The 26493-nt window shown below is 40.2% G+C and overlaps 1 protein-coding gene across 4 annotated transcripts in view; it reads right to left on the bottom strand.

Moving 5' to 3' along the window:
* cnih3 (cornichon family AMPA receptor auxiliary protein 3) overlaps positions 1–26493 on the bottom strand; it is a 172822-nt gene that overhangs the window by 135051 nt on the left and 11278 nt on the right. For all 4 annotated transcript variants that reach the window (XM_088089520.1, XM_088089519.1, XM_088089517.1 and 1 more), the window contains exon 2: positions 1809–1877. In XM_088089520.1, the coding sequence (XP_087945646.1) occupies positions 1809–1877 (69 nt within the window). The remainder of the gene's footprint in view (positions 1–1808; positions 1878–26493) is intronic.

The following is a 26493-nucleotide window of genomic DNA, read 5'->3' as shown; positions in this document are numbered from 1 at the left end:
TTCATCTTCGTCCTCGCTCCCTCAGCCCTCTGAGGGTCAGTCTCAATAATGGAACGACACTTACGATGGCAGTGGGGATTCACCAAGGGCAGTTACTGAGGGAAGTCAGCGAGGGCATAATGAGCATCGACTGAAAGTCAGCCTGTGTCTGTGGGCGTGATACGCCTTAGCTTTCTCCTGCCTCCTCATTACTGTTGATCATTTACACCTGCCTCTCAACAGCCTCATCCAGCTCCAGTACATCGTCCCAGATCTTTCATCCACTGGCTTCCCCTCATCGCTCAGCTACACCTTCAGTCACTTGTGCAGGCTGCTACTTGTATTTAAGTTTTTTGTACATATTCTCCCGAAGGTTTTTTTTCTTTTGCCCTGTCTAATCCTGTTTTATCCTGCTCCAGGATCATTCTCTAAGTCTGCTTTTACAGCTACCTGCCTGCTCTCACTCTGCAGTCCCTCTGCCACTCAGCTCCCTCCATGCCTAGCCTCACCCTCGCAGCCATAACCAACACTCAGCCTTCCACTCCCCCAAAACAATCTCTACCTCCATCCCCCCTTATGCTCATCACGAATCCCTTTGGACAACAATAAATTATTTTGTATAAATCCAAAATGGAATTCGAATTTCCGCCATGCGGAGGTTGTATGCCTCCTCGCATCAGGAAAACATGGATATTTTACACACATCTCTCCCCCGAGGAACACAGAAGATCTCTACAATCAGCACAGTTTCAAGATGGACACCCAAGATTAGAGTCACAAATTCAGTATTTGACCAAAAACCCCCTTCTGTTCCTGACTTCTGACTGTCATAGACTCTGCTGAAGCTTCCTGTTCCTCTTGTTCGTTTTCCCTCAGTTCTTCCACCAGTCACTTCTTCTCTGTTGTTTGCCTGGCCGTTGTTAGTGTTCCTGCCAGCTTCCTGTCCTGCCTGTTTGTATGTGTTGCTTTATGGATTTTTGACCTGCTTGCCTGTTTTGAACCTTGCCTGAACTCAGTTTTGCCTTACTTTTGCCTCTGCCATGTGATTCCGCGTGTGGGTCCTCTCTGTTCAGTAACAGTGAATTGAAGTAATGGGCAGGAAAGTGTATTCACTGACATTGAGATTGTTGAATTTAAAATCACACTTTATCATTTTATCCTGTTAGATATTAGTGTGAAATCAATTCATAATTTAAGTTGACGTTTTTGCCAAATTCAAGTACATTTCCTCAAGGTGCTTTTGAGATATCTAATTCACAAGAATGAGACAGGTCACAGTGACCTTGATCTTTGACCACCAAAATCTAACAAGTTCATCCTCGAGTCCAAGTGGACATTTGTGCCAAATTTGAGGAAACTCTCTCCAGTCCATCTTCAGATATTGTGTTCATGACAATAAGACAGGATGTTAGGTCACAGTGACCTTGACCTTTGAACACCAAGTTCTAATCAGCTTATTGTTGAGTCCTAATGAATATTTGTGGCAAATTTGTGGTGTTTTTGAGATCTTGCAGTCACAAGAATGAGACAGAAGAGATCACAGTGACCTTGAACTTTAACCAATGACCATCAGAGCCAGGAGGGCAGGAGAGCGTATAAAACTAGCATGCTGCCACCTTCTTGTTTGAAAAGAATTGGAGGAAGTGAAGTTTGGGGATGTAGAATGGGAAACAGTGAAGGATGAGACAGTAAAGCACCAGATGTACTGTAGTGTTCTTTACTAATGTGTGTGTCTTACCAGATTGATTTCAATCTTTTCCATATGTGTCAACAGTGCCACACACATAAGAGAATAACAGAAAGAAATGAGTAGGGAGAGCAAACCCTACCGCATGGAGTGGATTGCCCTGGTCAATGGGAACCTTGAAGTCAGCCTGGAGCTCATCAAAAGCTGTTATCTGTGAGGGATACAAGAAAAACAGGGGAGGAACAGATCATCAGTAAACCAGTGGAACAATACAGAATGAAATATCTCACTTGAAAATGATAATGATAATTATCTTAATGTAATTTTCCTCAATAGAGATGTAAGAAATGTTCAATAAATCCTCCATATAATTAAACCACCCAAACACCCACTGAGGAAGGCGGTTATGCACCTTAAATGCCTGTTACCAACCGCAGGGAACCGGGGGACTGACAGACCAGCCACCTTTTCGCTGGCCACTAATGCATACAGCCACGTTTTTACATTAAAACAACATCAACAAAAACACATCAATAAGCCACATTATTGGTTTGCAATAAAGGAACATGTCACATGGACAATTTCTGAAAGTATTCCAATCATCGTCATCGACTGAGATTCAAGTGGAGCTGTAGTTTTTTTTTTTGTTGTTGTTGTTTTTTGGTACATTTTGGTCCCTAGATTTAACTGCAGAGCGAGTGCTCTAGATTTTCATGCTACTCTTTGGTACAGGGAGATGTGGACATGTAGGAAACAGCACAGAGGAAGAAACACTGTACTGTAAGCCTCTGAATTTACAACTCACTGCAACTTCATTCAACATGGTCTCTGGCTTTTCTGTGATATCTAGTGTCAGCAAAAAACATTTTTGCACACTGCTGATCTGTTGTTAGCGCTGTTAGCTTTTTACATATTAAATGAACGGATCAGCAAAAAGTGATTCAGCCCACACTCCAGGGAAACAACACATACGTACTCCTACATACTACTATGATCATATCTGCACTACACATTTCATTTCAGGTAGGTACCATCAACTAACAACTAAATCATAATAAAGCTACATAAAAACCATTGGGTTGAACATTTCTAGATGCTCTTATCAGTCAGTGTAGTTGGGTCAAGTTGACTGAAGACATGTTGGCTTATGGCTTATGTTGTTGACAACATCAAATAAATGTGTTTCTGTTTGTGTTTGTGTTTGATTCTCACAGACTCCGACCTACATTCGGTGTCTTTGTCTACAGAAGCCCCTCACATGGACACAGCTGGAGCTTTCTCAGAGTATCTCCCACATGGATGAAGAAAAGGACCACCCCCCGCCACCCCCAACTGCTGCATTTTGGAACAGCTCTAAGTAGCAACAACGCCATATTACAAAATATACAACAGTTCCATTGGTGTTGGATGTGTTGCAATGGAGGCAAATGCACTTCAAACACAGATGTCATTGCTTTAGTTTGGCCCTCAGGAAGGAAGTGTGTGTGTGTGTGTGTGTGTGTGTGTGTGTGTGTGTGTGTGTGTGTAAGAAAAACAGAGAGAGAGAGAGAGATTGCAGAAAGAGATATGAGTGTGTCAGTCAGTTAATGCATTGCAGACACACTGTGAGTCTCTAGTGGGTGTGCACCATGGGGGAACTGTAAGATGTTTGAGCAGCATTGTGCATGTGTGCGTGTGTGTGTGTGTGTGTGTGTGCAGAGTGAGACAGAAATGGATAATGTAGTATGAACATGCTAGCCATGGATTGTGTGCTATATGAAGAAGAAATAGTGGCATGTGCATTTGTGCATGTGAATGTGTGTGTTAGCCCAGTAAGGGGAATTAAAATCAGAGAGATGGCAGCGGTTTGCACCAATACCGGGTTATTTCCCTTGGCTTGCTCCAGCACTGACAGGCAGCTCTTTGCATGTTTTTTCCCGGTAGATCCCAACAGTGATCCTGGCTCATTGCCTCACTCTGTTACACTGAGTTAGCCTCCCTCGGGCTGGGAGCACACACACACAAACACAAACACACACACACACACACACACACACACACACACACACACACACAGTCATCAGGGGTGCATAAATTAAAGCACACAGTGAAGCACTACACGTAATCATGCACAGGAATGCACTCTTCCACAGAGACACTCACATGACAATGTTGCAGAAATACTGCATGGCTTACACTTCCTTCTATGAACTATGAGAACAAACTTATAGACTGGATGCTCTAAATGGATATCAGACTTAAATGATCATTCAATTTGTACAGCTTGGCTCATATTTCTGTCTTTTGTCAGTGCTGTCACTCATGAAAGCTTTGGAGTCATTGCTGAGATATGGGAACGAGACAACATCGCTCAAAAAGCAAGAAACAGCGAGAGGTTCAATGCTTTAACAAGTTGCAACAGTTTTGCTTAAATCATTTTTTTATTGTGAATTGCAGTGACATCAAAACAATTGAAATCAAGCACAACATACAAACAGTCAAGAGAGACAAACAAAGAAATATACGATGAAACTAAAGACAGTGAAAAAATACACTCCAAAAGGCCCTTAACTAATGGATATAGAAAATGTGGTAAAAACAAAACAAAACAAAAAACACAGATAAAGCAAAAACATGTATGCACATGGATGTGTGTGTGTGTGTGTGTGTGTGTGTGTGTGTGTGTGTGTGTGTGTGTGTGTGTGTGTGTGTGTGTGTGTGCAAGAGAGAGATTGGGTTGATGAGTGTTTGATGAGTGTCTGTAGGGGGGAAGGAGGATTTTGAAAAAGTGTTTTGTCTGCAAACAACTGCACATATACCACATTGACATAGTTGTATACATAAATCATTGTGTAATCATTTAGGGAGGAGGGAGCGGACTGAGTGTGTGTACATGCATATATGTTTGTAAAGCAATTGCAGCGAAGAAATGAATGATGACTGATTGAATGATTACAGCAGTAATAATGACTATATGTGGTTGTGAGAGGGAGAGAGAGAGAGAGAGCAAGAGAGAGAGAAAAGGGAAAAAAATATGTGACCTACAATAAGATAAGAACTGATAACGTAAATGCATAGCCAACACAAAACAAAATATTGTTATTTTCATGATCACTTCCACAACATCACAATGATAATACATAATAATTATCATATAATATATTAGTAATGATAATGGTCATTTTATGAGAATGAAAATTATATAAACCACAATAATAAATAAAAATAATAAGGAGAAGAAAATTATATGAATAATAACATGGTGTCTATAACAATGTGTTTGAGTGTCAATAAAAGGGTTAATTGAGTGAGTTGTAGATAATACGACTGCTACTTCTTGCTATGGCAATGGCAGTGCATGTAGATGCAGTAGCCAGTAGCTCCTCAAATCCTTACTACTTTTTTGCTCTATTTTTCTATTTTTATCACCACCATGGCCCATTCTGCTGAAGTTGGACTTTTCTACGACAGAAAAGCACTTATCAACATCAGGAAAAGTTATGTGAGTTTTGGACTGGACGCAGCAGACCGCGAGAGGTTCCCTTCCGCTGGCGTGTGCAGAGCGGCCAGTCAGACCACAGGGGAGAAACGAAACCGAAAGCAACAGACAAAGGGAGGGAGGAAAGCTGGCATCAGGGCGAGGCTGGCCCAACTTGGACCAGGAGCTGTTCCTCTACCAAGTCTTCCTCTGGCTAATGTCCGGTTGCATTAGAATAAAGTGGATGTGATGGAGTTAAGGCTCACTCAGCAACGGGAAATCAGAGACTGCTCTGCGCACATTTTCACAGAGACATGGTTAGATCCCTAACATCCCGGATCAAGCTGTTGCACTGGATGGACTTACCTTCTGGGAGCCATTTGGACACAAGACTCTGATGCAAATTCAAAACATGCACTGCATGAACTGAATAATGCCACCAGCAGCAACATGCCCCAGGAACTAGATGGAATTTTTATAGTAGCTGCTGTTTTTTATCAACTCATAGCTTACATCAACTCCAAAGATGTAGCAGGATCAAGGACAAAAGTAATTTCATTTTTTAAACTTGGTTTAAAAAATGACCAATAAATCTATCTTCGACCTTCTTCTTCTTCTATTACTACTACTGCTACTACTACTACTACTACTACTACTAATAATAATAATAAGAATAATAATAATAATAATAATAATAATAATAATTGTGGTGTATGTGTAATGGCAGATGAGTAATGGGTATCAGTCATGAGTGGGATTTGCGGACATGTAGGTGGCTTGGTTTTAGGTGTGTTTGAGGTTTAGATGAGAGAATAAATGCTATCCAAGTTTCAAAACTGATATATTGTTTATTTGTTATGCTGTCACTCTTTAAATTGAAATGTATTCTGTAAATGAGTTAATCCATTGTGTGATATTGAAATATTGTTCAGATTTTTTTTTTTTTTGGTGACAGATATAGTTCAAGAAATGAGTAATGGGCTTCTGTGTCTGGTTGGGATGGTGAGTTGTGTTAAGTCTCCCAACAAGCAAAGCGATGGAGACAGTGGGATTCTGCAGTCCAAGATAGTGGATACTTTTTCAATGACTGCTATCCAAAGTGAGTGAACTGACTGACAGGCCCAAATGGCATGAAAATAATTGCCTGTTCTACCCAGAGTCCATTGTGAACAGCTATCAGTGTTAGCCAATCCCATTTGGAACAATTTCCCTTGGGTGATTGGTGTTCTGTGGATAGTTTTATAAAATAAACAAATGTATAGGTTGTAGATTTGTATTAGAGGTCATTGAGAAGATGGTGTTATTGATCTGTGTTTTGATTGATGATTTGTGCATTGACCATAAACTACATTTCCCACAATGCATGCCGATTATGTTACAAGCAAAGCAACGGCATCCCACCACTAGACTGCAGTGTTTCCACATCAATGCAATTTGAGGTATGCAAACAATGATCCCTAAATGTCCAGGAAGAGAAAAACTGATGCAGATGGAAGGCTGTTTCAAGAAAGATGGGAAGGCGAATACGTTTGTGCTTCAAGGAGGAAAACCAGTATGTCTTCTGTGTTCTGAGGCAGTGGCGGTTGTCAAACAGTACAATCAACGTTGGCATTTTGACACCAATCACGGAGCTAAGTATGCCACAGTCAGCCTTCAAGAAAAACAACAAATTGTGCAAGAATTAAAGGGCAAATTGCGATCGCAGCAGGATTTGTTCAAGAAAGCCACAACAAAAACAATGTGGCAGTGGAAGATTGCCTCAGCACAAGACCTAAAACCAGACATTGACACATTGGCCACAGAAAAAAGGTGTCAGACATCTGGTCAGAAAACACATAGGTAAGCATTTTAAAAACCTAATTAAAATATAATAAAATGTATTTAAACCAAGAAGAAGAATAGTTGAACTGTATGCAAATTAATGATTGTGCTTGCAGTTGTTTTGTGTTTGTTATTTTCAGAACATGATCACTGGATGAGGATGGTGGAGAGGGGATTTACATGGTGTGTACAAGGACAGACAGCATCTCATCAATTTCACCTCAAAACTTGACCAATATAGTTGTGAACTGAGATAACCCATATGTTGTTATTTTGAGTTTATTACATATACTTCGCTATATGTGTAGCAATGTATTTAGTGTTTGCAGGTTTATGTGTTCATGCAAACAAATGTTTGTCATCAAACCATCTCTCATTAGTTGGACATATGCCCCTTGCAAGGCTGTGTGCTGCCATTTGTTTTTGTAAAATGCTACACCTGTCACACATGTTCTTAGCAGCTCACAGTTGTTGGTTGGACTGGTATTCTGCCTCTCTCAACTATTATAAAAAAGTTTTGAACAAAGTTAATGTCATAACTTGTTATTTTTCCTTATTCACTTGGACTGTTTGATTGTTGATTGATGGAGTAATTTGGGTTTCATAACATATCAAATTAAAATGATTTATGTTATAATAACAGAGCAACGAGCAAACTTTTTTTCACAACTACGCAAAAATATATGTAATATTTGTAAGTTGAATAAGTAAAAAATTAAGAGTTATTTAACATTAAGGAGTAGTTGCATTAATTTTACATTACATTTAGTAACATTTAGTTACATTTCTATTGTCTTTCAGTTACATCTGGCCCTTTGAGGGCAACCATTATGCTGACGTGGCCCTCGGTGAAAATGAGTTTGACACCCCTAATCTAAATCATTGGGATCATTAGAGACTCGTTATCAGCCTGCCATTAACGATTGCCACAACTTCACAGAACAGTGTGTGAAGACGTTCATCGTTATTAAGAGGTTGCTGTTTCAGGATCTGGGTAAGAATTCTTCTCACAGAACAAATCTGCCTCTCACAGATTCCTCTAAAATGCGAACCTGCCGGTGGGTTAAAGATCCAGGTAATGCCCTTTTGCATGAGCATATCTGAGATTTTCGAATAATTCCAACTTTTGATTGCTTCTCGCATTTCTTTTTCTGCTCTAACCAGGTTTGTTCCATTATCTGATCTCATAACAGTTACTTGTCCTCTCCTAGCCACAAATAGTCCCAATGCAATTATGCATGAGTTAGTATCAAGGGAATGGGCTAACACAATGTGAATCACTCGAACAGTAAGACAATTGAACAATACACCATACCTTTTAATAGTACTTCACCCACATTTGACCTCAAATGGCTCAAAATAGTCAATGCCTACATTAGTGAATGGAGGCTTGTCAGGTATCAGACAGTCTGGTGGCAAATCTACCATTCTCTGTTCACCCGGTTTTGCTGATGTCTTTCTGCATATTGCACATTTTGACAGCACTTTCCTAACAGCAGAGTCTCTTCCAGCGGCATTTGCAGCTCTTTTCTCATGAGCAGGTCCATTTTTACAGCGACTACAGCTGCTGTTAATTTCAGTTTCTGAATTGTTGTCTGTTTAGGAGGTGACACTCTGGACTTACTGATGATGAACGAACAGTGATTTTCCTCTTTCTTGTTTGTCAAGCAAAGGTACCTCCATAGCCCTTTTCACTCGCATCAGCAAAATGATGCAACTGTGCTGATGTGATTGCCCCAAATCCAGTCAGTTTCAAACACGGCTTCACTGTGAAACCATGAAGCTTTGAGAGATCAGAAATTCACATTTGTAACCTTTTAGCCAGTTCAGCAGGAACGTCCTCATCCAAGGAGACTTTCCTGCCACAAAGCTCCTGCAGGATCAAAGGTGTATATACTCTAAATAGTCTTGAGTACTTTATATTTTATATTTTGTTATATTTGTATATTTTTAAATTTCTGTTTGAGTTGCTGTGACAAGTGAATTTCCCCGGTGTGGGGTCAATAAATTCTTATCTTATCTTATCTTATTTTATCTTATCTTATCTTATCTTATCTTACCTTATCTTTTTGCCAGAAGAATGACAGGTGACAAAAAACCCAAAGGATCATATACAGCACTGCAGTAATGCATCATGACAGAGATCTAAATCCTTAACTTCTTTAGCTCGTTCTGTTTCTGGAATGGAGGCAAGGACAGCCCTGTTATACACTCATCCACCTTAGATGAAATCATCCACTTTCACACAATGCTGTTAAGTCCTTAACCATGGCACATGCTTGTGTTTCATTTGATGCTGACACAAGACAATTGTCTACATAGAAATTGTTTTAAAGAACTTTGATTGCAGCAGGCGCCATCATGTCTTTAGTATCCTTAGCTGTCTTTTTGAGTGCAAAGTTCGCACAGCTGGGGGAGGACTTCACTCCAAACAGGTGCACAACCATCTTGTTTTCTTGCAGAGGTTCATTCAAATTTCCATCTGGCTACCAGAGGAACCACAGAAGGTCACTATCCTCTGGTGGGACTCTTGCTTGATGATACATAGCTTATATGTCTGACATCAAAGCAATATGGTCATGTCTAAATCTGGTCAAAACTCCAACTATTGAGTTTGTTAGATCTGGACCTTCTAAAAGTTATCCATTCACTGACTTGCACAGTTGAAAACTGCACAGAGTATCTGTAGAAGATATCCGCACATCTGAATCACCTAAGCTAGCTCTTGTGGCTCTACTCCTAGATTCTCCTTGATGTCTGAGGCTGAGTCCAGCTATCCTGCAGATTAAACTCATTTTAGATGCCTGTATCTGTGATCTCATTCTTTCAGCTGCTACCCAAAGCCAAGGCCATGGATAAACATGGTGTTGACTGACAGGTAAACCCAGAGTTTCACCTCCAAGTTCCTCTTTCACGATTTATCACTGTTGTGTTTTTAGACTGTAAAAGACTTTATTATAATTGCTGATATGTCCCCCGCCCACTATGAGTCACTGTGGGACAGTGCACTATAGAGATACAGGTATGAAGAAGAGGTGTGGCAGTAGAAGACAGACAAGCAAAACAGAGATACACGCCGTTAAGATTCTGTCTTCAGTAGAAGGTAGAAGAAGGTAGAAGGTAGATTTATCGGTCATTTTTTAAACCAAGTTTAAAGAAAACGAAATTACTTTTGTCCTTGATCCTGCTACATCTTTGAAGTTGAAGGATGAGTTGATTGAATTTGCAGCTACGATGAAAATTCCATCCAGTTCCTTGGGCAAGTTGCTGCTGGTGGCATCATACAATTCCTGGAGTGAATTTTTTGAATTTGTGTGTCCAAGTGGCTCCCACAAGGTCAGTCTATCCAGTGCAACAGCTTGATCTGGGATACCAGGTGTAGTGACTCTCTCCCATTCAAAATAAAAAAGTCACTCGGTTGGCATTTTTTTTGACACGTGACTGAAAATGAAATGTCCAATGTGCTCTAAAAATAATGTAGATTTATTTGCTCCAGTTAACAACAAATTTAACGTAAACGTAACAACAAAAAATAAAGCAGGCCAAACATCCACTTATTTTCCAATATAGTTAGATTTTACCACAAAAACACGATTTCCTCTCATTCGCGGTCTAAAACTGTTTGCTCCTACCCCCAAGCAACACCTGAGTCCATTCACTCACGTATTAAATAAACTCTGACCTGAGGACCGGCAGCCAACCAGCACACTGCGTCCCCAAATGGTGATAGAAAGGCAAACAAAGAAAAACAACAAAAACATGAAGAGAAATCAAACCATAAACAAATGGTTCTTACACCAGGTGTTTAACCATGTCTCTGAGATGATGTGCACAGAGCAGTCTCTGAACTCCCATTGCTGAGTGAAATTAATTGCAATTCATCCACTCCACTCGACCAGACGTTAGCCAGAAGAGGGTGTGGTAGAAGAATAGCTCCCGGTCAAAGTCAGGTCAGCCTCACCCTGATGCCAGCTTTCCTCCCTCTCTTTATCCAGCTCTTTCGGTTTCGTTTCTCCCTTCTGGTCTGACTGGCCACTCAGCACATGCCACCAGTGGGGATCCTATCACAGTCTGCTGCGTTCAATCCAAAACCCACACAACTTTTCCTAATGTTTTTAAGTGCTTATCTATCGTAGAAAAGTCGTGCTTCAGCAGATGGAGTCATGGTGTCGAAAAAATATATATATAGCAAAAAAGTTGCAAGGATTTGAGGAGCTACTGGCTGCTGCATCTACATGCGCTGCTGTCGCAGACAGTTTTATAATAGAAGCTATTTTGGAGTCTGGTGGTGTGTGCGTACAGTGCTCCGTTGTGCTTGCCAGATGGCCGGAGGGTAAATATGTTGTGACCGCGGTGTGAAGTGTCTCTGATGATGGCTGTGGCCTTCCGGCTGCAGTGTGTCCTGCAGATGTCTCTGGAGCTGAGAGTTAGTGATCCTCTCTGTTGTCTTCATGATGTGTTGGAGAGACTGCCTGTTTTCTAAGGTGCAGCCAGAGTATCATGCTGTGATGCAGTGGGTGATGACAGACTCGATGACTGATCTGTAGAAATTCACCAGCAGCTGTTGTGGAAGCCGTGGTTTTTTCAGGCACCTGAGGAAGTGAAGCCTCTGAAGTCCTTTTTTCGCCATCGCTGTGGTATTGATGGACCAAGTCATATCCTGGCTTATGCTAATGCCGAGGTACTGCTGCTAACTAAGCTCTGCACGATCTCCATTCAACCTCTGCTCTGTAGGCTGACTCATTGTTGTTGGAGATCCTGCCTACCACAATGTTGTCATCTGTAAACTTAATGATGGTGTTGGTCTCATAGGAAGGTATCCGGTCATGTGTGTAGAGGGAGAAAAGGAGAGGGCTCAGCACACATCCCTGCAGTGCACCGGTGCTCAGTGTGACAGAGGAGGAGACATGCTTTCCCATATGCACAGTATGAGGTCTGCCAGTGAAGAAATCATGAACCCAGCGGCACAGATGTGCAATGAGGCCCAGGTGATTTAGTTTTGTGACCAGATTGTGGGGAGGGATGCAATTAAAGGCTCAGCTATAATCTATGAAAAGCATCTGCATATAGCTGCCCAGAGCCTTCAGTATTGCAGAGGAGCTTTCTTGACTACATCGGCGACGTCTGCCAGGGATATGGATGAAGGTTTCCCCGAGTCTTTAGACTTTGCCTCCTCCATGGAAGACGTGACTGTAGGGTTCAGGAGTTCCTCAAAGTGTTCCTTCTACCTCTCAACAATGTCCCCGGTCCAGGTCAGCAGCTCTCCTCCATTGCTGAGCACAGCCTGGGGCAATCCTTGCTATCCATTCCAGAGACGTCTCACGGTTTGACAGAACTTCCTTGAGGCAGGCCATGAGTCCTCCTCCATGGCCTACCCGAGCTCCTCCCACACCTAAGTTTTTGCTTTGGCGACCCCCTCGGCTGCAGCCCGTCTGGCCAACTGGTACCGGTCTGCTGCTTCATGAGACCTCTGGGCCAATAAAGCCTGAAAGACCTCCTTTGGCCATCCTTCTGTTGCCACCACGACAGGCACAGATGACCTTCTGACCACAGCTTCTAGCAGCCACCTCCCCAGTGGAGGTTTTTAACAAAGACCACTTGGATTCCATGTCCCCAACTCGGTATGCATGAAAAGTTGTGAGTTGAAGACCTTGCAGACAGGGGCCTCCCCTAGACGTTCCAGGCTCATCCTCACTACATGTTTGGATATACAAGGTTTGTCTGGCACTTGATCCAACTCACCACTAGGTGGTGATCAGTTGACAGCTCTGCTCCTTCACCTGAAAGTCCAATGGCATACGGCTGCAGATCAGATGATACAACCGCAAAGTCATTAATCATCATCGATTTTTGGCCTAGGGAGCTCTGGTACCAAGTACACTTTTGAACATCCCTATGCTCATGGTGTTTGATCCATGATGACCCGCACAGAAGTCCAATAACAAAACACCACTCAGGTTCAGATCAGGCAGATCCCAATCATGCCCCTCCAGGTTACTCCATCATTGCCCACATGAGTGTTGAAGTCCCCCAGGAGAATAATGGAGTCCCCTGTTGGCACCCTTTCCAGGACACCACCCAGAGACTACAAGAAGGTCAGGTACTCTGAACTGCATTTTGGTGCATAACAACTTGCAGGTGCATCGAGGCAACCCTCTTGTTCACCGGAGTGAACCCAACTATATCTAGTTGGTACCACTCCACCTCCGGCACCAGCTCTGGCTCCTTCCCCGCCAGTGGTGAAGTGATGAAGAGTTGTGAAATGACAGCTTGTCATTTCACTATCCTATTATTGTGCACTTGAAATTGTAATATTATGACACATAATTACACATAATGGGGTGGCTGTAGCTCAGAGGTAGATTGGGTGGTTCTTAAATTGGAAGGCTGGTGGTTTGATCCCAGCTGATCCATGCTACGCTAATGCAAAGCTGGTGCAACCAAGTGTAGACCATCAGCTCAGGTATACCCATGGGGTTCAGACTGCAAAACCTGACTACCAACCACTCTGTAGGTTGTAAAATTGAAAGTGAGAGCAACTAAAATGTGCTAAAAAATGTCTCATTGTACTTGCACTACAGGAAGCTGATTATTTAACTGAGAAGTCAGCCTGTAGACTGTTAAATATTATTTACATTGGACATATTGGAACATAATTTCATTCCAAACAGTTGTAACTCGTGGAGATTTACCTATCCAATGCAATGACACTGCCTTTCCAAATATCTCACTTGAGGAGTACAATGGTTTTATTAATAAAGCAAATGATTGTTAAAACTACAAAAAAAATAAAAAATAAAAATAGACCTACATCCTGCTGGTGTTATCCTTTAAGGGAAAATCCACTCTACAAAGAATCCCATCCCCTTGATCTCAGACTGTTGAGTTAGTCATGATCAGAAGCACCATTTGCCCCAAGCAGCAGACCACAGGACCAAAACTGAAATTTGTGACATGCTCAGAGGACAATTCCTGCTGAAGATCTGCTGGCAATGACTATGGGCTCTGTTTTTGCAAATCCAGCTCTATTTTGCTGTGGAAGTTCGCTTTAGCAGGCTGCTTTGAAGTCAATGTTGGCTGGCAGTAACAGCAAACAAACTAGCACCCTCTGCTCCTCTCCTGGCGCGCCAGATTCTGCATAAACAGTGTGTATCCATGCAGCCTGTGCTGCTAGATGACTGACACCTTGCTGTGTGTATGTGTGTGTGTGAGAGAGAGAGAAAAAAGATAGGGGAACAGAGAGATGTAGCCTAATTAATTGTGTTGTAGTGCATGGATGTAAATGTGTGCTCATTTTCATTGTCCTTCAGTCTCTTGAAGCTGTGACCTACCAAAAACATGCTTTTTGTTTCATGCAGCCTTACAGGCATTCATATGGAAATAACAATATTAAAAACAACAACAGCAATCAGAGGAACCTCCACTCTAATGTGAAAGATTACAAGGTCCACTTTAATTATTCAGTCTTGTCTCAATTATTTATTGGTATTTTAAATGCACTCAGAATGGGTATTTTTTTAAACAACTACTCCTCACCAACCTCTTGATGCACAATTATGAATGTGGTTAAGCTGCTGCCAAACACTAAGTCTAATATTCATGCAGCCATTTAAAATATAGTGCTGGACATAATTCATGCAATCTGTCTGTTTGTCTGCATTAACCAGCAGACATGATGCAAAGTTTACAACGCACTGCCCAACTTTCCCATGAGGAGTATAAAATTTTAATCTGGTCTTCAGTGAAGAGTAAAATGCAGTGCCCAGCTAACCACTGATGCGAAAGGTCTTGTGTTTGTAAGGTTTTGTTGGTCTTTATTGCTTGTGATTCATTTTTTTAGAAACCATTGTTTCATAATCAAATGTTAGGCAATTAGAATGGCTGGTTAGGTCATGTCAATTCAATTCAATTCAATTTTATTTATAAAGCCCATTATCACAAAATCATCACACAGTTTGCCTTAGAGGGCTTGACAGCAAACGACATCCCTCTGCCTTCAGACCTTAACGTCGTCTAAGGAAAAACTCCCCCCCAAAAAAACCCTGTATTATAATAGCCAGTGCAAAGAAGCTAAAACAGGAGAAATATGATCCTTTTCCTGATCTGAATATAACTCTGAGGTTCCTTACAGTTGTGCTAGAGGCCAAGGCAATGCCATCTCTAGAAATAATATCCTTAGAAAAAGAGTTCTTGAGGTGTTTGGAGCCAAATACAATAACTTCAATTTTGTGTGAATTTAACATCAGGAAATTGCAGCTCATCCAGGCTTTTATGTTTAAGACAATGCTTGCAGTTTCGATAACTGATGAGTTTCATCTGGCTTTATAGACAGATACAGTTGCGTATCATCAGCATAACAGTGAAAATGTATAGAGTGATTTCTAATTATGTTGCCTAAGGGAGATATATTTAAAGTGTCCAGCATAGTTTGGATGCCTCATATCCATATACAAAGATTTTTTGCTCAGGGAAGTAGTATCTGCTTCATATATTGATGTTATTTTTTTAAAAGAAATGCCAAGCAGCGGCTCTCAGTTTCTGGGAGCATACCATTTCCTTTGTTGCTACATTTTTTATTTTAAACCTGCAAACCAACACAGATTTTTTTAGGCTTCTCTATCACTGTGTTTTAATATTTTTCAAACCATCTAGGATGTTAAACAGAGTATTAAAATCCCCTCTCTTCTGCAGACTACCCAGAGGTCACTGGCTGTCCATGTGCTGGGAGAAGGCTTGTTTTAATCGCTAACAAGCCTCTGTCAGTGTTGGCCTGTATCTGTGCTCAACACCTTGGCAGGGGGAGACAGCTGGAGATGGCACATTCTCTGATGCTAAAAAACACTGCTCACACAGTTGTCCCCTTCCTTCAATGTGACAAGATCAAATAAAACAAATCTCTTCCTTCCAGAAAATGCTGTGCGTATGATTCCACTGTCGGGACTTTCTGCAAGGCACCGAGGCCAGGAGAGAAGCACATATGCAGCTACAGCGAGGGCTATTAGACAGAACATTAGCGGAGCATATCTAACACATATGGCCCAAGAAAATACGCTGCAGTGACATCAGCAGGACTATATTTGTGTTTGTCACAACAATCTGTGGTTATGTTACCATGGAAACATTGGTTCCAACCTCACAGGGTGTTAGTGAGAGGTTGTGATGGTTCAGTTTTGTTTCATACCACTTTTCAAACTGGAGGTCACCATGGTTACCATATTGCAACCCCGGCTCTATTAACACAGGCCCTTACTGGAGTCTATGGGTAATACTCTCCTCAAATCATGAGCATGCATTCGTCCACTAAAATTTGCATAAATGTAGCTGGCCAATCAGTACGTGCCTACCCGAATACACGCAGAGACCTCACTATTGCTATTTTATTACAGCTATACTGTTGCTATGGCAACATCTTTGGTCCCTCTTTACTTCCTGTCAGCTATTGCATTAACAAACATTCCAACAGGAAATATACTTGGCCCCTTTATGTCGTCATATTTTAATTGGTCTATACGAGCCATACGATATTATCAGCTATCCCACAGCCTCTTCAGGAAGCAACGTTAAGGAGCAACAGCGCAAAACTAACCGTGAGGACAACATCACAGATGTTTTTTACCAGAAAATTTCAATGGATGGATGTTATAGATATACAGAACAGTGAGCCAGTATACGTTTCATTATTGAAACACACAGCAGTTGGTCTGTGCCATTTTTAGGTAAATGGCTGCATTCTGATTATGAACATAGGCTACTACTTTTGTATGGCACTCTTGAACAGGATGTGAATCCTGTGTCATCACTGATGAGAACATGATTGACCGGTGTGTGAGTGCATTAAGTGAATGAAGAAACATTTTGTTAGGTATAATGTAGCTTTCATAACACTATGCCTTCCCTGTTACTGAGCTCATGATATGTTACCGGGGGGTACAGTAAGTGGAGCCCAGTGATATTGATATTGTTTAACTGAATATAGACTACAGTACAAGAGTGAAATTTTAGTTCATTAAGTCATTGGCGGAAGTTTCAGTGTTATTAACAATTCAAGTTTTTATGTGCTCTGATATCTGTTTTCATGAAACAAGACAGAATAATGTTGCCTTTAATTTTTGCGACTGACAAAAGTTAAATATCGCTTAAATATATCTCTTAAAGTTGAATAGTATATTTATGTGTGGTAAATATCTTTTAGGTGACAGATATATATTTACCCAATAAATATATCAGACTGAGCGATGCTAAAATATTCTACTTAATTGCCTCTGAAACACTGTAAGCAAATTTGAATCTGTACAGGGTGGCTGGTCTTAAGTTCTGTAGCAAAAACTAAACGAATGAATGAAAACACACACACACACACAAAAAAAACGTACAAAAGTAACTTAGAAAATTACAAAACATCATTAAAGATTCAAAGTTAGTTAAAGGCCATATTAAAAAGATATGTATGTTTTGACTTGTTATTTAAACGTGTCTTCTAAGTCTAATATTTAAGGGCACTTTTCCACATTTTTGGGCATAGTAGCTAAAAGTAGCATTCCCAAAGGTGTTTGTTGCAACCTTGGGGACAGTTTAAGAGCAGCTATGGAGGATGTTAGGGTTCATGGCAAAAGGACAGGAGCCTGTGATATAAAAGGGGTCAAGGCCGTTTTGTGCCTTAAAAACTACGAGGACATTAAAATCAATTTGAAAAGCCAAAGGCCAAATAATACAGTTATATAATATTACTCTTATATAGTAGAGCTATATGTTATCTCATTTTTGTTTCTGTTAAAACCCTGGCTGCAGCATGCACAATGGTTTGTAGTTTTGCAATGGCTGCTTTTAGTAGGCCACTAAAACCTTTCCGAGGGAAGGTAGATTGGACATGGGGCAGTGACAGCACCGAGAGGAGAGGTCAAAGTTTAGAGCAAAGGTTTTACAGTTGGGAATATGCCCAATTATAGAGAGGAATTTATAAAAGGAGTGCATTTGATGATTTGATTGATTTGAAAAGGTCAGCTGGTTTAGGGGCCAAGCAAGCAGCTAGAAGGTTCCATAGCGGAGACAGTTTTGCATAGTTTTGTCCGTGAATACATCAGATCTACACATGGTATTCGATGGAGAAGGGAAGAATAGTTTTTTGTCAACTTTGTAGAGGAAGCCTGGACCACTAAGTCTAAGTTTTAATATCAGGATTAATTAGAATATTAAAAATAATTATTAATTAAATTAAACAATATGATTTAATTTACAGGACCCACTTCAAGTGGCACTAATTTCAAAACACTAAAATGACGGCCAATAAATTAATAAAGTCTGATAAAATATTCTAAACTATCTATTTGGAACTTTGATAAGTAAAATAATATAACCAAAATTATCATATTGTGAGTAAAGAGTTTGGGATTTGGGAGTTTTGAGAGGGAGATTAGCAGATGAATTCACTCTTAACATTCACTCTATAACATTAAACAGACAGCAAGATTCCAATAGTAAGTAATCACAATCTACCAAAGCAATGGTAAACATAAATCTACCATCAAAATAAAGCTAACTAAAGACAAAGACATAAAACGGTATGTATATGTGTGTGCGAGGGTGTGTGAGACACCACACACAGAAGAAATGGCTGACCCAGAGATAACTGCAAAGCAGATGGCCAAATCAAAGATGGCCACAGTGAGAGGTTCTGTTTAATCACATTTGGTCAGAACAAAAGAACTTGAGGTCCCTGTATATATCGGTCAGTGCTGCTATTTTTTGTTCCTCTTGTCAGTACTGACTGTTATGTACAGCACAACTGTATGTAAAAGGTGATGATGTACTGGGGTTTCTGTAAAATTGCCATCAGCCTCTTAAGGCCTCATTATTTACAAAGGGTATGGATAGAATTTAAAAAAAGGGGGAAATACTGCACACTTTTCAAACCAAACAAAGGGAGATTATTATTATTATTATTATTATTATTATTATTATTATTATTATTATTATTATTATATAATTATTTAAATGTTAAGAGCCAGTAAAGGCGCAGTTGACATGAGGAGAAAGAAAAGGAGGGATAACAAGGATCATTCCTATAATGCCTCAATGTATGCACTGTGCAGTGGAACAATAAAAACAATGGAGTCAGAATGATGGATGAAGAGCCAGAAGGGGTTAATGAACACATGGATCGATGCAGAGCCAACCCAGTTGTGCACTGAACGGCCCCAATAATATAGCCTCAGGAGCCAATTGCCAGAAAGCCTTGCTGATGGTTTGCTTCACTAAAATCACAATCAGTTATATTAACTGTGTTTCTTCCCCCGATGTCTTACTTGGGCACCTTTAACATCAGCTCGGCTCTAATTTGTACAGTTCAGGGGATGTATATATGTGTGCACAGTTGAGTACAATAAGGAACACGATCTATTTTTTTAAGATATAAAATATAATAGAATATAAAATCTAATATATTATATATATGCTGCTGCTGAATGCCTGGTAAGCTGCTGCAGTCAACGGGCTGACTGCTGACGCAGAAACTAACCAAACTAACAATAGCCGCTTATATAGCAGCTACATATATATATATATATCCCACAAATATACATATATATGTAGCCCATATATATACAGCCCACACAGTGACCCGATTAGCTTGGCTAACAATGACAATCATCCATATAAAGTATGTTCATCAGTAACTGAGGGCCATGCCTAACTTCAACAATGCTTCTACCCATGCTGCTGTCATTTGGGGTGGCTGTGGCTCAGAGGTAGAGCGGGTCGAACTGTAATTAAGTGGCCAGCGGTTCAATCCTTAGCTCCAAGTATTCTTGGGCAAGATACTTAACCCCAAATTGCTCCCGATGCTGTGTCATCGGAGTGTGAGTGCGAGTGAATGATTACTGAGTAGCAGGTGGCACCTTGTACGGCAGCCTCGGCCACCAGTGCGTAAATGTGTGTGTGAATGGGTGAATGTGACAATGTAGTGTGAAAGCACTTTTAGTGGTCAATAAGACTATAAAAGCGCTATACAAGTACAGTCCATTTACCATTTACTATAGCTGATCCATGCACTCTGATGTCAATTAACCAATAGGCGAAAAATCTGACAACCCCACTGCAAATCGACCAGCCCCCCTAATTTGCACAATGAGGTGGAAATGCATGTGGAAATATAGGTGGAAAAAGAAAAAGGGAGGTAAATATGTTTGAGGAAATAAATGAAGAGGAAGGCAAATAGGGAAAATTAAAAAAGGGGAAATTACATAAATGGGGACATTTATATGCAAAGTGTAAAATAATGCATAAATTAACAAGCAAATAAATATGAAAATGTATAATCTGATAAATAAAAAAGGAAGATGACATGGGAAAATGAATAAATTGATGAATAAAATGGAAAATGACATCGAAAAATGAATACATTGATTAAAAAAATGTCAAATTAAATACATATTATCATTATTGGCATTTTCATTTATTTATTGACACATTTAATAATTTATTTATTTTTGATTTTGTCTGTTTCAGTCCTCCATACAATTAAAGGGGACCCCCTAAAAATATGGGGTTTCATCCAAGGGCAAAGCATCTGTCTTGCAGTAGTTTGACGTTTTACAACTAATGTCAATTAAAATGCTGGACATTGTCTTAATATGTGGGACATGGGACAGAGGATAAAAATACTGTGCAATCCAGCATAATGCAGGACACCTGGACACCCTAAATCACCAAGGCTCATCACCTTACCATTACAAAGGGTGGCTGAAAACTATAAAACTAAGATTGTGGTTTCAATAAACTCAGAATTAGTCCATCTAAATTAGTCTCAATTTATACCATACTGCATTGGAAAAAGTGTCATTGATGGTAAGTTACTGACAGGTTGCTAGTTACTATCATGCATTGCTCAGAGAGCTACAAAAAAAGGATAATTAGAAAAAAAAAGGCAATTATCTTTGAATTATTATTATTATTTTATTTTTTTTGCTACCTGACACACTATATCATCTTTTAAATCGCCTTAGCTACAGCCTATAGTGTTGAGTAAATATTGAATGAGTGAATTATTTCAGACACCATTGGGAAAAGTTGTAACAACACAGCCAGAAATAGTTGTAACAAGCACATGAAGTGGAGAGCTGAATGTACTTCATCTTTATTTCATTGCTCTTATTAAGACATGAATAATCCAGCTGAAGACAGAACCAACTTTGAGTGGCCTCCCAGCAACCCAAGTGTTGACTGCTCTCTTCTGTCTCTAATTAACTATTTCACGATCTCTTGATCTGTTTCTGCATTTGTATCCCATGCTGTCAACTCTGACGACTGGAAAAACTTGATCCATCTCAGGATGTTTCACTCACCCTACCAGGAAATGTCAGCCTCTTCACACATAACTTTGATTGGATTATTTATCACTCTGTTTTCCTTTGATCTGTCCTGTCTGTATCGCTGCTAACTGACAGCTTTGCATCTGCCTTTTTCCTTCTTTTCATGTCTCATCAACATTTTGTATTCTGCCTCAGTCATCTATCTCACAGTCCAACCTGCCCTGCTCTCAACTCCCTGTAAGCAGAATTGCAAGTCTCTGTAGCCTTTTCCCCTTTTCTTCTCCATCATCCTATCAGTCTCGCAGCTCCTGTCACTCCGCTCTCCTTCAGCAGACACTGCCTCGTCCCCCTTTCATCTATCTGTCTGTGACTTTGTCTGTCCCTTTCCTCTGGGCATTGACCAGTCTAGCAGCAGAGCCTACAGTGGGTGTCGGAGGCTTTAAATCACAGGAACAAGCTCAGCCTTCCAGCAGGCCGAGGAAAGCAACACAAAGCATGCTTGGCTTAATATCTCTCTCGAGTTCCATCTTTCTGTAACACTTTCACGTTCAACACTGTCATTAGAAAATCTAAATCTAATTTCATCATTCTTCTCGATGCATTTCCTCAAAGTCTTTCTCAGCAACCCCACGTCCTGACTGTAGCTCAACTGTCACCCTTTTGCTTACAGCATCTCATGCTTCATTATCACAACACCACAGAGACAGCAACAGATGAATGATTATTCACATAGCACCTCTGTTAAACCTGTGAATGCCCTTTATGTGTCAAAATCTCAGTCTGATGCAAAGTCACACTCAGCAAGGAAGTAGCACCAAGAGCCATGCAAGCTGAGCTGTGTGTTCAGTCCTGATGCATGTGAGTAAGTGACGCAGGGGGACCAGAGGACATGTCCCTCCAAAAGAAGAGGGATGGAAATTGTTGGCCATCAGCAGGTTCATCCTTATTTTTTAATTTGTAAATCCATTTTGACCTACATTCAAATGAACACAACACAGAGAGCATTTATGTGATGTTCAAACTGATGACCAAAACTGAACTTTTGACGAACTGTTGTTTTTTTGTAAATATGCAATCGTTTTGAGTTTAATACCTGGTATACATTTCAATTAAAGTTTGTAAACCGCTGTTTAACACAAATTGTTCAAGTTTTGAAAGTGAAAGTGTATTGAAGCTGACTTGGTAAAGAAAGGTTTTTCAGAGTATTCAATACAATTCAGTTTATGTCTTCATCGGACATTCACCCATTCAGACATTGCTGGCTGAGGTGCCACCTGCTATTCAGGTTTTAAACATTTCCTCGCACTCACAGGCTGATGGAACAGCCATAAGGAGCAATTATGGTTCAATATCTTGCCCAAGGACACTTCAGCATGTTGACTGAAGGAGCTAGGGATCAAATCGCCAACCTCCTAACCTTCACCTCTGAGCCATAGCCACCCCATTATGTGTTGTATCGTATTGTGTCATAATTTTACAATTTCATGTGCACAACAATGAGGACACTGTGTAGTTGTCATTTCACCACTCGTTATTACTGTTGTTATTCTGCACTAGATGTAGGTACAGGTTCCGTAGTTATCACTTCAACAAAATGTTAGGTTACATACCTTTCTGTTGTTTTTAGCTTATTAAAGATTTTGGCGCAAGCCTCAAGTGTACATTAGAGGAATTGTAGTTTTTGGCACTTCCACTTTGTTTTCATTTTCCAGTCTTAGAGATTGCCACTTAGTGATGGTGAAGAATGTATTAACAATATATTTCATGTTTGTCCCATAAATGTAATGATTTAGATAGAAAATTAAAACATGCTTGTAACTGTTGCATTTTGTGAAGATGAAATACAAGATAGGCTAACTCTAGCATGTCAATGCTGTAGTCTGCATGGGTGCTGCACTACCCTTGAGGTTGAGATCTGCCTCTTTTGTTCCTTCAACATTATGTTATTAAATATATCCACTACTGACATGTTCAAATTCATGCAGAATTGTCCATGTTCACATCACAATACATTGTATTAATCTATGGCGTTTTATGGGGGCGGGACCACCTGATTGCAGACCGTGAAGCTTTGTAACTGTGGAGTGCATATTTTTGGAGAAAAGGACTTGGGATCAGAAATGGGCATTTTTTTCAGGATAATGGATAAATAGGCTTTCGATCTAATTAACATTTTTTGGACTACTGAATTGTGGGCCATTGGAGCAATGGGCAGTCCCATTGTGACACCCCTTAGCAGGTGTTTATCCTTCAAACTATACAGTTTTAAATGTTGCTGATCCAGAAATAAACCCTCATATGGGATTATGACGTCATATTATAAAATAAGCCATCAAGTCTGCAGCTGTCTATGTGCCATTGGAGGGGTGTCCTGATAAAATAAAGATTAAAAGACAGGCAAGTGAGGTTTAGGATGAGCAGCAACCACAGGTAATGTTCATTATTTGACAAATATTGGTGTCCAACTGATCTACAGTATAAAGCAGTTGTGAATTACTTATTAACCATTAATTATGGTAAGTGACTAGGGCTGTTAGATTATGGCAAAAATAATAATCACCATTACTTTCATTGATATTGAAATCACAATTATTTAATGATTATTTAACATGATTACTCATTGGCCTTTCGAATGTCATGCAGTTATTGAACAATAACTCAGGTGTTTATTTTTAACACTGGATGTCCTTTAACTTTGAATACAAGTTAACTGAAAAACAATGAAAGCTTTGTGGTGCAGCCATAACTGTGTAACACATCTTTCACATTACTGTAGTTTGTTCACATTCACATAATAAAACCTAACCCAACTAACATAATTTAACAATACATAACAGTTACTGTGTCAATGACAGCAAAATGAATTTTGAGTTGGGAGCAATGATTGTTTCACAGGAGAGACTCACCAGCAGACATTTCTCCATATCTGTATAGAAGCAGCTGGGAGTGTCACTACAATGAGAAAAGCAGGTCCACCTTAACAGTCCACCTTAAGGAACTGGTCAGTTTCCAGTGGGAAGCTAACTCAGCTTGCTAATTATGAGGCTAATTTCTGTCACAGCAGCTGGCTGGTTTCACGCATGTCATATTCTGTGCTCCTCTTTCTGTCACCATCACCAGCACATACACGTTCGCTCTCCCCGCTCGAGATCGTTGGCACTCTCTTGGTGCACGCACTGTCTGGAAACAAAATGAGACAACCAGAGAGGCAGTGTGCTGTGGCTCTCTGTTTTCAACCCTTGCTGAAACTTCTGTTTGGACTTTGGTGGAATGGGCAGAGCACAAATGAAGCTTGCACTTGATTTACAAAATAAAAAGACAAAACAGGAGCAACATTGTTCAACACTGTTGACTCATTATGTTGCACATAATCTTTTTATCTCGATTATCTCGTTTTGAAAATAGAGGGAAGCCAAAACCGTAATCAAAATTAAAATCCGATTAATCATTCAGTCCTATAGCCTACCATAATTAATGGTTAATTTATCATTATGAAGGGTGCTTTCTTGAATATCGGAAACAATGAAATTAATCAAAGTACTTAAAATCAGACATTTCTGTAGGTCTTGGTGATCTGGGGCATTGGGTAAGAAGCCCTCTTTGCCTAGTTGGTAACTCAGCCTTACTTGTAGCTTACTTTATATGAAATAAGCTGTCATGCCTCACCAGACCCTCTATACACTAAATATCACTTCCACAATATGATGTGAGAGTAAACTCAGAGTGTAAATGATGCTTTGACATTCTGCCCTCTGTCACGCTGCCAGGACAACCTCTGCATATCTGTCTGAGGAAGAGCAGAGAAGAGTGTGACTCGCTGCCAGCTTTAATGACACCATGAAGGCACATGGAGCTGTGCTTACATGGGAGGAGAATCACTCAAGCAGAGATGGACCGTGATGGCACTGAGCCATAGAGCTTGGGGAAGGAAACAGGTCACCATGTATGTTCATTAAAATCGCTTCGTAATGACTTATAGAAGTGTATACACTGGTGACTGTGGTGTTTTTATGTGATTGCTGCATCTGGTTTAAAGTGTCATTACAAAGTGGGATTACATCCAACAGTGAGAACACTGTGACATGTTTATCATCAATATTGTATTATTATTCCTAAAGACAAATATGTTTCATACTGATGGAAATTTAAGAAAGCCCCCTCCTGCAGCTGGTGCAAAGACATGCACAGCACAACTGTCATCACCAGTTCCCACTGTCATCATCAGTTTCAACAGTTATCATCAGTTTCAACAATTATCATCAGTTCTAACTGTCATCACCAGCTCCAGCTGTCATCATCAGTTCTCACTGTCATCATCAGTTCCCACTGTCATGACCAGTTTCCCCTTTCATCACCAGTTTGATGTATTTCAGAGTCAGTGCCGTAGTTGTACCTGCACCCACCTGTGTCCCTGTGGACATGTAGGCCTTAAAGGGTGTACTCAGGCTCGTTGTTGGCACATTGTTATTTTGAGGCAGCAGGAAGTGAATGGGCCATTGACCAACAAAAACCTGGTCAAAAGAGTAGCGCAGTATTGTCCTGCTATTTAAAAGTTACATAGGCCTGTTCACAGCATGCTTACAGTCTGCTTCTTTACACACAAGGGTACACATAGGTGAAATAATATGTAATTAATAAGGAAAATATTACAGTGGAAACCTCTTGAAGTGATCACGTCTGTTCAGGTAAAATTGATTTAAATATTTTTGTTTTCTTTTTCTGTATTTCTCAGGCAGATTGCCATCTAACACATCATTCAAAAGTCAGCCTTCATTTACTTTAAAAAACTACTCCACAAGTACAGAATAAATCATAAAACATCTTTTCAGTATTCAAATAAGTCAAAACACACAAGGCAAACTTTAACAGTCCCAATGACAAATAAACCCTAACTCCAACACAACAGTAGGACACATCACATTAAATAATGTACTGAATGGGCCTCTCACTCTCTCCAACATATACTTATATACAGAGGATTACATGAATGCAATCTGTCACTACCCTCCACTACATTTATTTTGGAAAGATATCACTGACAAACTGACTCATACTGAGCTACAGGACCCCACTCTCCGCATCACTCTGCTTGTTAGGCAGCCTCTCATCAGTCACATGGCAGAGCATGGGTAACTTGCACATCTGTGAAGGCTCTATGAATGCTGAAAGGTACATACAGATTTTGGGGCAACATATGTTGCCATCCAGACATCGTCTTTTTCAGGGACGTCGCTGTTTATCCC

This window comes from Plectropomus leopardus, chromosome 16, assembly GCF_026936395.1.
Source record: "Plectropomus leopardus strain MGB_pleo_1.0 chromosome 16, ASM2693639v1, whole genome shotgun sequence".
NCBI lineage: Eukaryota > Metazoa > Chordata > Actinopteri > Perciformes > Serranidae > Plectropomus > Plectropomus leopardus.
The sequence above is the reverse complement of the archived record's forward strand: the minus strand, read 5'-3'. Positions and strand labels throughout refer to the sequence as shown.